We start from the raw sequence: 15,399 nt of genomic DNA, 5'->3' as shown, positions 1-15,399 counted from the left end.
TTATTCATTATGCACAGTGTATATACATTATAGCCACGTAGTGGACTAAATAGCAAAAAAGAAAACTTGGAAATTACCTCCTGGAGCCGGATTAACATTCGCTTGGGCATTGTCATCTGCATTTTCTCTATTATGGGCGCCTCTCACTACGCCAGCCTGCCTTCTGAAATTTCGGAGAAACATGAAAATGAAAATGAATGCGGTGAACATGAGAACCATGTAATCGAAGATCTCGTACTCCTCCACATCATCAAACCGTCCACCTTCATGATGTGCCTGAGCTTTTTCTAGAGCTCTGTCATTATCTTCTCCAGTGGTCTGTGACTTGCCAAGGCTTTTAAAAGTACTGAACCACCCAGAGGAAGAATCTTCGTAATCGTCCCTCTTGTCACGGCTCAACAAGAGTTTCAACCGGAGTCGCAAAAGCGCTATGCCAATGGGGTAAGTGTTGCCCTTTGCATCGTCGGCCTTTGATACTCTGTATTCCTGCGAGTACTTAACACTGAGGTCATAATAGCGTTTTGCCATGAAAAAATCCACCGTGTTATTAGCAGATCCAAGCCCATACTCGTACATGTAACCCAATTTATAGCATCCATGAGGCGAGGCGGCCAGAGCAGCCTTACTATAGTAGGCAAAGGCTTTGCTGTAGTCTGTGCTCACATTCGCATCAGGGATACCTTTGGAGTAGATATCACCTAGCAAAATGGTTGCGTCGATATCTTCTTGAGCAGATGCTAGCTCCAAGTAGCGCAATGCATCACGTACGCGGATAGGATCAAATACTTTCCTTTTCCATGTAAACAATGGTTCCATCTGGTGTAGCAAATACGATGCAGACACTTGTGCGTTACTCAATCCTTGCTCTGCCGCTATCGCATATCCCAATAAAGCATTTTTATAGTCGCCATAAGTGAGGGCCTCAAAAGCATAATTCAAGTGAGGCAAAAGTGTATCCTCAGACAGTTCGACAAACATTTTGTAGTAGGATACTAGATCGGTGCACGTAAACTGTTCGCCGACAGAATCGGCGAAGCCAGACTCCACTGCGTCGGCAAAATAAAACATGGAAGCGTAATGGCCCGCCATTGCCGCACTCAGTAACAAACTGTACGTTTTACTCGTGTATGTAGGGGTGAATGGATCGTCACGCACCCCGTTGAGGTAGTTGGAATAAATGAAAGCAGCATGAGCACTTCCATTATTGATGGATTGAAGCAATGCCTCCTGACACCCCAAGCTCAATTTTCCCGTGTACACGGGATCATACATTCGAAGATACGCCATATCCAAAGCGTCCTTGTCGTTGGCATAAATGGCGGCAGCTGCAGTTAGCCATGTGTAAGCACGAGTAAGGTTGCGTTCGGTGCCGTGACCTTTGACATACATGTGGCCCACAAGGTTCATGCAGCGGCTATACACGTAGCGATCAACATTTGACACTGCCCAATCTTCTTTGCCTGCAACGTTCTTCTTCCCCAAATATGCACACTTGAGGGCGCTGGCAAAGGCGTTGGGCCAGCGTTTCGGTAAAAAGTAACTGCCGTGGTAATCCTGGAGAGCTTCAAAATAGTACTCAGCCATTTCAGAGTCATGGCTGTCAATATCATTGTCACGCAACGAGTCTCTTGTTTTCAAGAAGCGGTCAACTTTGGTGTATACAGAGGAAGGCGACTCGCTAACTTTTGGTCCAAAAATTCCGCCATTGAAATCAGGGATCCGGATATTATGGGAGAGCTTCTCCAACGACAGGTCTAATCCTTGGCGGTGCGCTTCTTTCATGGCAATACGAGCGGCACGAGAATAATAGAATTGGGCCAAAGCACAATTTTCAGGCCGACCCACGCCTTGGAAGTTCTGGTATGCCAAAACAAGCAACGCATTCAAGTCATCGTTGGCTGCGGCAAACTCATAGTACACGTTTGCCTTAGTCTTGTCCATCTCCATCTCACCAAACAATCCAGTGGAGTACATGAATCCAAGCATGAAATACGCGTGTCCATGTGGTGAGTCAGCCACAGCCAGCTCATAGTAGCTGCGGGCTCGAAGATAATCGACGGGGACCGCGTGTTCGCCAAAGGCGTAGATGTCACCTAATGCCACCTTGGCCTCAACCGAACCAGCTTGCGCCGCCTCTTCTAATAGGGCAATGCGCTCCTCTGTGGTTGGATGCAAACTTAGCGGAAAAAGCGGAGCCTCAGTATACTGATGTAGTTCGGTATCGTACTGTGGAACGGAAATGCCATCGTCTATGTTTTTGAAGGTGTATCTCGGAGACATTCCATAATACCTGGATGGAGCATTTTTTGCAAGCGCCTGTGCACGTTCGTACGCTGATTCACCAGACACAGCGCCTGCACTGGCCAAGTATAGCACTGCCAAGAGCAAACGTAGTGCAAACATGTTTCAAAGTATTTTTCAGTCAAGGTGTACTTTATGTGGAGTTGGCGTCAGATCAGCTTGCATGCGCAAAGTGTGCAGGTCGCACATTGTATGTTGGTTTATGGGTATCACAGAAATTGCAGTTGACGGTAGCTGCAACGTCAGCTGAACTTGCTCACGGGGTCTACCTTACCTAGATAATCAAGGAATAAGGCTAAAATTTCCTTCTGTTGGCCAGCTTCTCGTCCAATGAAAGCCTTGGCAAATGTGGGCGTGTCACGTGATGCTCTCACCCGAGTCGGAGATGTTAGCTAACCACGAAGGACAGATAATAACAGAAGGGAAGAAGATGATGTTGAGAGAAACAATGTGAAGAGATCTTTTACTGAATAGCTTTCACGCTCGAACTGAAGTTCCGAGTCCAAGTACCACTGTGATGTAGCAGATCTTATGAGTATAGGGCCAGCAGAACCGTCTGCAGTACGATACCCCTCGCTACTTGCGGCTTAGCTGGAATTTCCACTCACACAACCCCATACAAAACGCAACGTTTGGCATACCTGTTTGGGCCGAGCATTTCCCTGTTTATCTCGCCAGTCCATCCCTTGCACGCAATTCCTGTGGAGATAATCAGACGCCTTTATTATAGTGAGCCAAGAGATGCAGCTCTGGACTGAAAATAGCCCCGCCCAGATCTCAGATGAAGCGGTTTTCCGCTCGTCGCCCATGATCTTGGTGCAATTCTATGCGACGCTCGAGTTGGCCCGGGATCTAGTTTTTGTCTTGGGAAACTTGGGCCATGTTCATTTCCGAGATTTGAACTCTAGACTCACGCCATTCCAGCGCACGTTTGTCAATGAGTTGCGTAACATTGACACAATTGATCTCAATCTTACTTTCCTCCATAGCATGATGGTGAAATACGAAACATTGAAAGGTGATCCTTTTGCGAACCTTTCGTCTGAAGAAAGTGGATTGCCTTCTAGCTCTGAAATGGACGATATTAAGCACCAGGTAGAGGAAATCCATGACAGAATCCGCAATCTCGATGATTCATTCATTTCCTTGGAGCTCAAAAAAATGAAATATGTGGAAAACCGTCATGTCATTAGCTCTGTCAACGATTTCCACAAGTCTGCTTTGACAGATCGGAATGACGACCATGACGACTTTCGTCGTTTTGAGATTTCTGATGATGAAGAAGCGTTACTAAGAGACGACTCCCAACGACCAAGCTTTGGTATTGATGAAGTAGCCGTCACACTCAATGACTACTCTATGTTCAATTCGCTTTCGGGTACCATAGCTCGAGATAAGATTCCTATTTTGCGTAAGGTGTTGTGGAGAACTTTGCGGGGTAACTTATATTTCAACGAAATCCCCATTTCAGAAATGTTGCCTGCTTCCACAGATCGCAAGTCCGAGCTCATAGCAAAAAGCGTCTTTATCATCTATATCCATGGCGAGTATTTAAAGACTCGCGTACGCAAAATTGTCCAATCTTTAGATGGAACAATCTATGACAATGTCAATGGAAGCGCTAGTGCAAGGCTAGAGACTTTAGAAGACCTCAATTTGAAAATAGAGGACCTCTCTAGTGTGGTGGAATCAACAAAAAGCCATATCATAACTGAACTTCTTTTTGCTCAGGAAAAGTTTTTTGACTGGTATCTCATTGTCAAGCGTGAACGGTGCATCTATGAGGTTTTGAATAAGTTTGATGAAGACAGCACTCGAAAGTTTCTTGTTGGAGAGGGTTGGATTCCAAAATCGGAGCTTGAGAACACTCGGCAGGCTATAAAGTTATTGGTTCGATCGAAAATTAGCCAACCCCATACCTCTACAGATTCCAATTTCATCAACTTGTCCACTGACACTTTGTCGACACCAGTGAATGGTGCCTCTAGTCCGGGCACAACAGAAAATACCTTATTCGCTGTTGGAGATGAATACGATGCTTCTCATGACCAAGGTAGTGACGAAGAAGAAAATTATGACTTTGTTGCCGTTGTCAATGAACTATCTACAAACAGGACGCCTCCCACGTACCATAAGACTAACAAATTTACTTCTGGATTTCAAGCAATCGTCGATACTTATGGTATTGCCACTTACCAAGAGGTGAATCCGGGACTTGCGACCATTATTACATTTCCTTTTATGTTTGCTATCATGTTTGGAGATTTGGGTCATGGATTCATTGTTTTCTTGGTTGCGTTGTACTTTATCAAAAACGAACGATTTTACAACGCACAAAGAAACAAAGATGAGATTTTGGAGATGGCCTTCAATGGCCGCTATATTGTATTGCTCATGGGAATATTCTCCATGTATACGGGATTGATGTACAATGATATTTTCTCCAAGTCGATGACATTGTTCAAATCAGGATGGAAATGGGAATACCCCGAAGGTTATGATTTCGGGAAAGACGGTGCTATCAGCTTGACGGCAACAAACATCAAGGGCAAAACGTATCCATTCGGACTTGATTGGGTATGGCATGGTGCTGAAAACGGGTTGCTTTTCACCAACTCCTACAAAATGAAAATGTCCATTTTGATGGGCTATGTACACATGAACTACTCCTTGATGTTTAGTTTGGTGAACTTTCGTTTCTTTAAATCGCGGGTCGATATTATCGGTAATTTTATTCCCGGTTTCTTGTTCATGCAATGTATTTTCGGTTACCTTGCTTTAACAATCATCTACAAATGGTGTGTGGACTGGCTCGGGACGCAACGTCAGCCTCCTGGTTTACTTAATATGTTGATCAATATGTTTTTGGCTCCTGGAAGTATCGAAGATCCGTTGTACACTGGCCAAAAATTTGTTCAGGTGGCATTGGTGGTGGTGGCATTGATGTGTGTGCCTTGGCTTTTGTTGTACAAGCCTATGGTCTTGAGAAGAGAAAACAATCGTGCTCGTGAAATGGGATATAGAGACATTAACTCCCATCTTGATCATGTTTTGCAGTTGCACGAGGAAGAAGAGGCTTTGGAACAGGTGGGTAATGGACCCTTGACTAGAGATGACGATGATAATTTGGCAGATTTGGGTCTGGAAGACGAAGTTGATCAGTTGAGCGAGCATTTCACATTTCCAAATGATATTGAGCCTATGCATCACAATTCTGGGGGGCATGGTGAAGAAGAGTTTAATTTGATGGACGTGGTTATTCATCAAGTGATCCACACAATTGAATTTTGCCTTAACTGTGTTTCGCATACTGCGTCCTATTTGCGTTTATGGGCCTTGTCTTTGGCACATGCACAATTATCGAGTGTTTTGTGGACCATGACAATCCTGAATGCATTTGGCGTAACAGGAACGACTGGAATCATCATGACTGTATGCTTATTTGCGATGTGGTTCACCTTAACTGTTTGTATTTTGGTGATGATGGAGGGAACCTCCGCAATGTTGCATTCTTTGCGGTTGCATTGGGTTGAAGCAATGTCCAAATTCTTCGAGGGTGAAGGCTACTCATACGAGCCATTTACATTTGATGCATGTGTGATATAGTTAGAAGATGAAACATGTGTTTGCATGTGTCCATCAAAAGTTCTTTTTTCAGTTTTAATTACTATCATTTCCACACAAGTACTCAGCTCTACTTGTATGCTTTCAATTTTACAGACTAATAGTAGTGCACCAGTAAAGAAGGTTTTACGTACCAATAATGTATATATAAAATAAATAGCAAAAAGTCTAAAATAAACCACCAGTGAAATAGATTTTCTTCGTAACACACGCTCTATAAGCCCAAAATATCAGAACAACACGACGTAGCTTGTTCATGCCATGGTCAATCAATGATCACATAAAATAGCACCCGTAGAAATGACAAGGTCTGTAAGATCCGTCCGAAGTGTATGCGATAAGAATCGTTCCTTCGTTTCGTCATTTAACCATACTCTCATCAATTTGATCAAAGAGTCTAAGACACGAGAGGAGGGTGCATCCACATCAGATACATCGTCCTGCTCGTCACGATTTCCTTTAGGTTTGACAGAACCGCACGCAAGTTTCAACAAACAAGTGAACGAAAGCAAAGACAAAGGAATGTCAGAGTCTCGAAGGCTTAAAAAGCGCAATAAAGCAAGCGCATTGTTTCTCTCTTCCTTTTGCGCATAATAAAAAAATAACGACGTCACCAACGCAATGAACTTTTCCTCATTGATCAAGTTAGCGGAATATATTAATGATTTTTGGTTGTTGTTGATGACGGTAAAGTCTTCAAGTGGAGAGGTGGTCGACGTAGAAGTGTCAATCGTGTCTTCAGTAGATTCATCATCACTGATTTTTTCATCGTCCGTCAATTCAGGACCATCAAAGAAAGTTTTTGCATTCCTTAAGCCATTAAGAACCTTCGATTTCATGTGCTCTAGCAACTCTGGGGTTGCTTCGGGATTTACTATGCATTTGAACAAAGAAAACTGTTCAATCAACTGACTTGAAACGTTCTGATTCTTCAAAAACTCATCAACCTTTTTAATGTCCTTTTCAAGATCAGTCATGCATTTATCCCTCTTTTCCGATTCAGCAGTGAAGTATTCCAAATAAGACAAGTTCAACTCATAAGTAATCTCAAGAACTCTCCATTGGAATATAATTGCAAAAAGATCACCCTTGTTTTTTAGAAGAACGTCCACGTAGTTATTTGCATTGTCTCCGTTGACAATGTTCTTGTTGACAGGAGACCTAGTTGCCAAGTTGACAAGGCGAGTTATCAAGGTATCAGAATCGAACAAAGACAAACCATCAACTGTTTTGATAAATTTACTGAGGTTTTTCAAACTCTCATTGTCGCCCGAATATTCGAGATTCATCAACAAAGATGCCTTCCATTTCACATTACCCTTGATAGCTTTTGATAAGACAGGATACTTTTTGATCATCATGACACCTAAAAGCACTTGCAAAAAGCAATTCTCATACAGCGACTCGCACGATGAAAGACTTGCATAGTCTCTCATCACCTCATAATATGAAAATTTGCTTTGACCCAATAGACGGGCGATAGCACAGTCTTTGCTATCAGATCCTGTTAAAGGAGCCTGAAGCCCAAGAGAAGCAAGTACCCATGAGGTCCATACATTACCCCTCACCTGTTTTTTGCCATCATTCTTGCCGAACATACGACTTAAAGGCTTTGCCATCATTAAAACGCCGGACATGACAACCGCAGCTCTAACAACAGGCAATACTTGCAACGTCACCGCCGAAGGATGAGAAAGAGCACTTGGGAAAAATGGAACTGCAGCCATGCCTTTAAAGTTTTCTCCAGAGATAAAAGAGCCACATAAAGCAGTGGCCATGCCGCCTCCCAACATCAAACTTGAGTCCATGTTCAACCCACTGCTGCGGGAGGAAGATACTTGCATGGGGCTTTGTTGAAGACCGTAGTCCATAAATCCCATTGGCTCGAAACTCTGATCTGGAGCAGTAAAACCATAAGACACATTATTCTCTTCGGGAGCAGCAGACGCTATTGGAGGCTCACGCGCAAGAGGCTGCAGAGGAGCATTATTCCCAGCATCACGGACTAGATTCTGCAATTGTGCAATCTGTTTACTCATGAGGCTGTTCTTGTGCTCCAAATGTTTGATATACTCTGTAGCCTTGGTCAAGACAGAAGCTTTATTCAATTTGGACGCAGGGGACAAACCTTCCAAGTCTGTAACCAGGACGTTGGTTTTCCCTGTCACGATGCGCAAGGTTGGTACTGCGTCACGGAGCTCCATGATTTTGGAGTTGATATTTGTTCTGTACTTTTTCTCAATCATATTGTGGGATACTTTTGTCTTCTTGGCTGGCTTGTTGACTTTATCTCTGGGAGAGACTTTCAGCCTGGGAGAGACCAAGTCTGTGTGATCAGAAGCCGAATCAGAACTATACGTCTTCATATTGGTGGAAAACATTGCTGGGGAAAATGGCAGAGGAGGCTCCTTTTTAACATGAGCTTCCGGCAGCGTATGAGGAGAAGTGATGCTTGTGTTGGGAGTGCCGTTCGAAGAGGTAGCAAAATGGGAGCCGGCCAGGTCCGAGCCCGAAGCCAGACTGAAAGACAGCATGCGAACGCCACCATCGTTCAAGCCAACGCTCGAAGGCATAAAGTTCGCTTGCAGCTGGTCTGCATAATCTGGGCCTGTGAAAGAAGAGCCGGAGTTGAACAACCCCGACAGGACAGAGTCCAAGTCGGAAACAAACATCAGGTCAGGAATTTCCAACGGCTGAGTTGAGTCAAACTCCCATTTCTTGTCAAAAGACGGGACAGTATTCTGGAGCATCAGCAAAAAGTTGTTTGCATCTTCAAAGTCCAACATTTCGTCGGTGTATTGGAAAGTAGGCGACATGACTGGAAAGCCGAGGTTGCGCCTAACTAGTAAGTGCTAAAAGAACAGAGAAGCCGAAAAGCTTGGTCTGCTGGAATAAAGTAACCGGAAGGGGAATCTTGAGATCTCAACGAGATATCAAGATAGAATTAAAAGCACACAAAGGGATCTAAAACACCTTCTTGTCGGGACAAAATAATGAGTACTAATTACCAAGGGAAGCAAAAGCACGATGACATTTGCACTCTGTTTTGTATATAATTCGCTCTAGGGAAAGTGGTCTGATTTCGCAGGTCATGTATGTGTATGGCACGTGACACCTGCGCGCGTCTGAGACATTGGCACTAGTGCAGGAAATGACTATCTTTTTTTTTCCTTAAATGCACTACTGCGTGCTCCCCAATCTTATGTACACCAATATGACGTGCCGCTTATATCCTTTTAGGTGCGCGGACCCTTCTACTTCGGGAAATGATCGCTTGTCGGTCCACTTCAAATACCGTTCCGTTGACCCATGTGTACTTTTTTCATTCCTTTTTCCTCCCCAGATTAAGGTACATGCGTCGTTTTCTGACGGAGTATTCTGGCCAGGTCATTCCAGCCACCTGGTGCCATTTTTGGGACGCATCTGCCTCTTTTCTTTTTCCCTTTTTTTAGTTGATTTTATTTTTTTTGTTCTTTGACTTTGCCATGCGCCCGTTTACAGTTCCGACAGAAAATACATGCATGTTCTTGTGGCTGGAGCTATTGTTCTCTTACACCAAGGTAGGCTGTGATTTGGAACGCTAGGGTTTTCGTTTTGATGTTTTGGTTTTGTAGAGTATTTTTGTATTCTGGTCTCGGAGAATTCATTGACCGTTGGTACCCCTTTTCCGCTAAGGGAATATCCGGGGATATTCCGGGGTGTTGCGCACATTCCACACACTTAGGTTATGTCCTTCAAACCCCGGTCTACCATGTGGGAGTGTATATGTGCTTGGTCTCGTATATTGGCATGTCACAATAACATTTAAAAATGAACAGATAAAGAGAGCAGATGATACCTGGAACTGCGTGCTGTACCAGCCGATGTATTGGAAAGCCAATGCATCAGCATGCTCGTTCCGGAATTAGAGCCTCTGCGGTGTGTGTTCATGTTTCCAGTTATTATCTCTAACGTAGCGTCTGCATCTTTTCGCGCAAGTATGGCCAAATCTGGTTCACGGTACTGATATGTGGCCATGTTATATCCGAGATTCCATGCTGGTCCGGGATCCAAAAGATCCGTCTCGGTCCTCGTTGAAACTACAGTGGGGTGTCGGCATGACAAACAGGAGATGCCAGTATCACAAAATGCAATTAAGCATTGGAAAGCATCGACAATGCAGCAGCACATTGTTAGTTAGTCAATTGCCCCATTCCGAACCACCCTTGCATATCCGCGCGATAATAAAGCCACCACTTCTTCAATGAATGTGGATGTAATCATGCGAAAGCGACAGTATAGAGTTAATGCGACTCCTCGGTAGCCTCAAATCCGATGGGTTTATCATCTTTTCCTTTGAACTAGTGAATGGTGGAATGTATGCCAAGAAAAGATAATACTCGTAAGGACCGCGCGGCTCTTGTCAGCCGAAAAAGTTTATTACTAGGCAAGCTCCTTTTAAAAGGCAACTGCTTAACACCAGATTAAAAATACCAGTGGATGAACACTGCTGCTTGAACATTTCTAACTTTCCATACGAGCCATAAACAATAATGTCGTTTGTCTCCGTTTTCTCGTGTAGTACTGTAGATTGGCCATTCATCATCTTACATGGTAAAATACATAGGCGCGATAAAGTGCTTTCGAACGCTAACACAGTACAACAAAGAATTAAACCTATCCAATGAGAGCTAACTCAACCAATATAGGTAACCGTATGTTGCGGTCACAGCGTTATGTTGTTCTCTTGATATTTACGATGCTTATCACTATGTTGGTTGTGCTCTCCTTTTCTGCTCATAAATATGTGGACCAGAACGCCATAAGTAGTTCCGTCAACGAGTCCTACAATACCCTTGTTGATTGGGCTACAAGCTCTTCAAAAAAACCTCTGGGTGGATCCGCGGATGCGGGTCGCGATTATGATGAATCTGAAACCACTGGCTTTCCCTTCACTTTGGACGATGATGCCGATTCGGAGGCAAACAAAACAGACCTTTCAAAGGAGGAAGATTCGTCGGGCAAAGATACGGCCAAACCGGCAGAAGGCAAACAGGAATCTTCCGAAGAACCTACGGAGGCAGAAGCATTGAAGATTACGGATAAGACGGCAGGACTGTCGGATTGATTGGGTGGGCTATACATATTCGAAGAATTATTTAACATTACAAGTTTTTCCAGATCAATTTCTCAACGTAATCGCCCTTAGACTTCTCGCGAAGGAAGCCCATGGATTCCAACTCGAAACAACTCTGGAGAAACCAAGCGTATGCGAGCTTATCCCATTGTTTTTCATCCGTCTCGATATCGTTGAGAAGTGTCTCCATCTTCTTGCTCGTTTCTGTGTCCGCTGTCTTCACAGCATTGGCAATTTCTGACAACAAATCCTTTTTTTGTAACGACAGCTTGAAGGCAAGATAAAAATCCCAGAGATTGATGTTCACTGGGGCGTCTTTATAAACCTGGTAGATTTTGCTCAACACTGGTCCTGTCATTCTCATACTTTTATTTTCTTGACCAATATGCTCCAACACCAATGCATTTCGTAAGTATTTTTGTGGTTCATCCATCCCTTTTTCTATAATTTCTCTCAGTTTCGGACGAATAAGACTAATCATAAGGTTCTCATAATTCTCCTCAATCGATGTTGAAGAGCTTAAATTCTCTAGCTCTGAAATTCCACCATTGATTGTTAATACCTCATTAAATAGGTTATCATGGATTTTCATGTTGACATTCTCGTTTTTGTAAAGGTAGTCTGTAATTGCATCGACCCACAGCTTATTCTTATCATCTTTTAGCTCTTCTTTGAGTTTGGTGATATCTCGGTCAATACAGTTTCCAATTTTTTCCTTGATAGCGTCACTGTTGATGAAATGGACGAGGCTGAGAAATTCCTTCGAGCCAAGAAGCTTTAATTTCTTCAACATATCACTCAAATAAACAGAGTTAATAAGTTGGTTGTTCGTTATCAATTTGTAAATTTGAAATTTTTCTTTGGAGGCACCTCCTATATGGTGCACTATATGAACTGCATTCATAACTGCATTTTGGTAGTTCTGAAACCTGCTTTTTGCTTTCTCTAGGAGCCTTTGTAGTTGCTCATCATCAGTAAGTAGGCCGACTAATTCATCTTTTGTCTTCTGCGCTTCAGTGGAACCAGGTTCCATTTGAGCCAACTGATGCATCCTAGATTCCATATAGGTTTTGAAAGACGGAAGTTTTCTTAATGCTGCATAATGAAATGTTTCAGCAGGGAAATTATTATCGACAAGGGAGGAGAGGGGCAGTTGATAGAAGTGGATCATGTATGAGAGTTTGAGTTCTGTGATCAAGCTGTCGATCGAGTTGTTGGAATTCTCGAATCTGCTTAAGACAATCAGGGAAAGACGGGCATCCAACAAAAGAGGATTATCAGGCGTGATTTCATTTTGTAGCAAAATATCGTTGATCACTTGAAAACCAATATCTTTATTTTCTTTTGCTTCAAGCTTGCACCCATTTATCATTGTTCTGAGTTTGCTAGTTATGTTTGCAGTAATCCAGTCACTGATGTTCTTTGAACTCAAACTCATGATGAGCTTTAAAGGCGCTCTTGTTGCATAAACACAAAATAACTGGACTAATTGGTTCAACACCTCATTACTGAAGCCATTCGTGTCCTCCAAAATTACCACAATTCGCAACTTCTCGGTGTCTTTCTCTTGTTTCCTATAATCTTTGATCCAATCCTCCACTATTTCAAAGTCGTACGAAATTCTACCACCATCACCTTCAATGACTTCTTCTTGTTCTGCTTCCTCAAAATCTTCGTCGCCATTATCCTCCTTTACTGGAAGGTTCTCCTCATTTTCCGCATTTTCGTCTTCTTGTTCTTCCACAGAATTGTCCTCTTCTGTCCCTCGTCTACTTGGGCCCTCGAGCACTTGTTTCACCACTTCTCTAAGGGCAATTTTCACGTTGAAACATGTTTTGGAGTTGAGAGTGACAACTCTCAAGTTTTGGTACTGAGCAGGTCGGCTTCTCATGTAGAAGGAAAAATCGTCTAGAACTCGAAGATTGTTGGCTGTGTTGGAGCTGAGGCCCAAGAATGCCACATTTAGCTTAGGTGTGATTGGATCTTCAATGAATTGCAATAGATTAGCAAACAATTCATTGTTGGCAGAATTCAAGATTTTCTGTATCGCCCCTAGCTGGTGTCCCCAGATTTTCTCGTAGAGGCTAAATCTATGTAATACATGATGGGGCTTTTCGTGGAGAAGCTTGCAGAAAGGACTTCTGTTGGCGTTATCTAGCTTTGGCTTTGTTGAATCTTGCGCCACATTCGCCTTTTTCCGTATCGTGGGGTCAATGATATAGTGAGTTTTTTGGGCATTGGGGTCCAACTCAGGACGCTTCATAAGAACAGAAGAAATACGAAGTATGAGATCGAAGAGTCTCTTGTGCAGAATAATTGTTGCGCATACTTGATGCGGGTCATGTCAAAACCTGAATTATACAAAAAAGGAGATAAGTACTGTTTTCTCTTTTTTTTTTTTTTTCCACATCCTAGTGTTTTGGCACTTCGCTTAAAGCGGATAACTCTCTATCAAATTGCTCCGCCTCTATCCCAACCAAACAAGAATTGTCGAATGGCTACAATAAAATTGATTTAAAAGATCACGTCCCATTTGCATTGCTCTCACGCCAGGGTTTGTTTTCATTCCTCTATTTAAAATCTTTAGTCTCCCAAAACTTTTGCATTACATATTCTCTCCCTTCCCATGGCTACTGACAACAATACTCGTGAAAATGAATCACTGTCTCGCCGGAGAAAACCCTCCAACTTGGCTCCAGTTGCTTCCGAAGATGTTTGCTCTGAACGCCTGGTCCAAAGTTCTCAAATGAGCGAAGATCTGTCGGCTGCAGAAAGTAGTAGGCCGGGTCTGAAACAGAACAAACTGAAGAGGAAACGGAGACCCCGCATCAATATCGCTCCATTGAATACGCCTCTTCACCGGAGATTACAAACATTGAGTGTGTTGTGGCATACGATATCAATTCCAGCATTTCTATGCTTGTTTCTCTTTGTACTGTATCTCGGCTGGGTCTCGTGGGTTTTCATTATGCTCCCATACTTTGTGTGGATGTATGGCTTTGATTTACATACCCCGACAAATGGCAAGGTTGTTTACCGTGTCCGAGACTGGATGCGTAACTTCATTTTGTGGGAAAAATTCGTCGATTATTTCCCAATTAGAGTGTACAAGACTTGCGAGTTGGAGCCCACTTTTACCAATGTCTTGGTGGAGTCAGAAGATGTCCCCGATGATGAAGATGATTTAGTATCAGAGTATGCGCGCACGTTTATCGATGATATCTTCAAATTCTTTGGCCTTAAAAAAAGACTAAATGATTCCGATCTGTCATTGGCTGAACTTCGGAATGCTTCCAAGTTTGGCTCTGACGATAAAGGCTCCATAAAGAACCCATTGCGCTATAAACGTGTCTCTACTGGGCCGCGCTACATCTTTGGTTATCATCCACATGGGGTAATTTCCATGGGTGTTATGGGTATGGCGGCCACAAACGCATTAAGAAATGAGCCATATGAGCCTCCATTAAAATTTCTCAAACCTTTGTTCCATGATCCATCGAAGGGTGAGCGGCTTTTCCCTGGAATTGGATATATTTTCCCACTAACATTGACTTCTCAGTTCGCCCTTCCATTTTTCCGCGATTACCTCTTGGGTTTGGGTTTAACTAGTGCAAGCGCTAAAAACATTAAAAGTATCATTAATAATGGTGACAACTCCGTTTGTATAGTTGTTGGAGGCGCTCAAGAATCGTTGCTCAATGACATGGTTGGAGACACGCGTGTGGGTATTGGGTACAAAGCTCCATCGGATTCTGATGACGAAGATGAAAACGAAGCAAAAAAAGAGAAGAAGAGAAAGCCTATTCGTCTTGTTCTAGCCAAACGGAAAGGTTTTGTAAAATTAGCAATTGAATTGGGAAATGTTTCCCTCGTACCAACTTTTGCATTTGGTGAGGCTGATGTTTACAGACTCGTGAAACCTTCTCCTGGATCCTGGGGGTACTCCTTCCAGCAATGGATGAAACGCACTTTTCAGTTCACCTTACCCTTTTTCAGTGCCCGGGGCATTTTCATTTATGATTTTGGCTTTTTGCCTTACAGGACGCCAATCAACATAGTAGTTGGGCGACCAATTTATGTTCCTCCAGGACTTCTTCTGGAACAACAAGAAGTTCCCAAATCTTCCTCACGGGGCAGACAATCTTCTTTAACCAATCTTTTAAGTTTAGGCAAGACTAGAAAGCCACAAAACCGCAAGCATATCCCGCAGGACATGCTAGACCATTACCACGGGTTGTATGTTGAGGAACTCAAGCGACTATTCGAGGAGAATAAGGGTAAGTTTGGATACGGAGATGTGGAATTAATTTTGGAGTGAACGAAAACTGCTTTATATGTAAAGTTTACAAGAATTAAAA

At 43.1% G+C, this 15,399-nt stretch overlaps 6 protein-coding genes across 6 annotated transcripts; 3 read left to right on the top strand and 3 right to left on the bottom strand. All coding sequences in view use genetic code 12, as the record gives it.

The window, feature by feature from the left end:
• Nucleotides 1-45: 45 nt before the first annotated feature.
• Nucleotides 46-2,403, bottom strand: FOB63_000712 (ubiquitin ligase complex subunit; the record flags this gene model as incomplete). Its single annotated transcript, XM_002619554.2, has 1 exon — nt 46-2,403. One exon carries the CDS (start codon nt 2,401-2,403, stop codon nt 46-48), a length of 2,358 nt encoding a protein of 785 aa, XP_002619600.2.
• A 639-nt stretch (nt 2,404-3,042) lies between these two features.
• STV1 (Stv1p) lies at nt 3,043-5,907 on the top strand (the record flags this gene model as incomplete). Its single annotated transcript, XM_002619553.2, has 1 exon — nt 3,043-5,907. The coding sequence occupies one exon, from the start codon at nt 3,043-3,045 to the stop codon at nt 5,905-5,907; it is 2,865 nt and encodes a 954-aa protein (XP_002619599.2).
• Nucleotides 5,908-6,194: 287 nt separating this feature from the next.
• CPH2 (Cph2p) lies at nt 6,195-8,741 on the bottom strand (the record flags this gene model as incomplete). Its single annotated transcript, XM_002619552.2, has 1 exon — nt 6,195-8,741. The coding sequence occupies one exon, from the start codon at nt 8,739-8,741 to the stop codon at nt 6,195-6,197; it is 2,547 nt and encodes an 848-aa protein (XP_002619598.2).
• A 1,934-nt stretch (nt 8,742-10,675) lies between these two features.
• On the top strand, nt 10,676-11,032 carry FOB63_000709 (uncharacterized protein; the record flags this gene model as incomplete). Its single annotated transcript, XM_066102494.1, has 1 exon — nt 10,676-11,032. The coding sequence occupies one exon, from the start codon at nt 10,676-10,678 to the stop codon at nt 11,030-11,032; it is 357 nt and encodes a 118-aa protein (XP_065958558.1).
• A 37-nt stretch (nt 11,033-11,069) lies between these two features.
• Nucleotides 11,070-13,304, bottom strand: ORC3 (origin recognition complex subunit 3; the record flags this gene model as incomplete). The annotated part of the gene is made up of 1 exon (XM_002619551.2): nt 11,070-13,304. The coding sequence occupies one exon, from the start codon at nt 13,302-13,304 to the stop codon at nt 11,070-11,072; it is 2,235 nt and encodes a 744-aa protein (XP_002619597.2).
• A 363-nt stretch (nt 13,305-13,667) lies between these two features.
• Nucleotides 13,668-15,359, top strand: FOB63_000707 (diacylglycerol O-acyltransferase; the record flags this gene model as incomplete). Its single annotated transcript, XM_002619550.2, has 1 exon — nt 13,668-15,359. One exon carries the CDS (start codon nt 13,668-13,670, stop codon nt 15,357-15,359), a length of 1,692 nt encoding a protein of 563 aa, XP_002619596.2.
• Nucleotides 15,360-15,399: the final 40 nt, after the last annotated feature.

The sequence above is a fragment of the Clavispora lusitaniae genome, assembly GCF_014636115.1.
Source record: "Clavispora lusitaniae strain FDAARGOS_655 chromosome Unknown tig00000003_pilon, whole genome shotgun sequence".
NCBI classification, from domain to species: Eukaryota; Fungi; Ascomycota; class Pichiomycetes; order Serinales; family Metschnikowiaceae; genus Clavispora; species Clavispora lusitaniae.
This window is presented reverse-complemented; position numbering and strand designations above follow the sequence as displayed.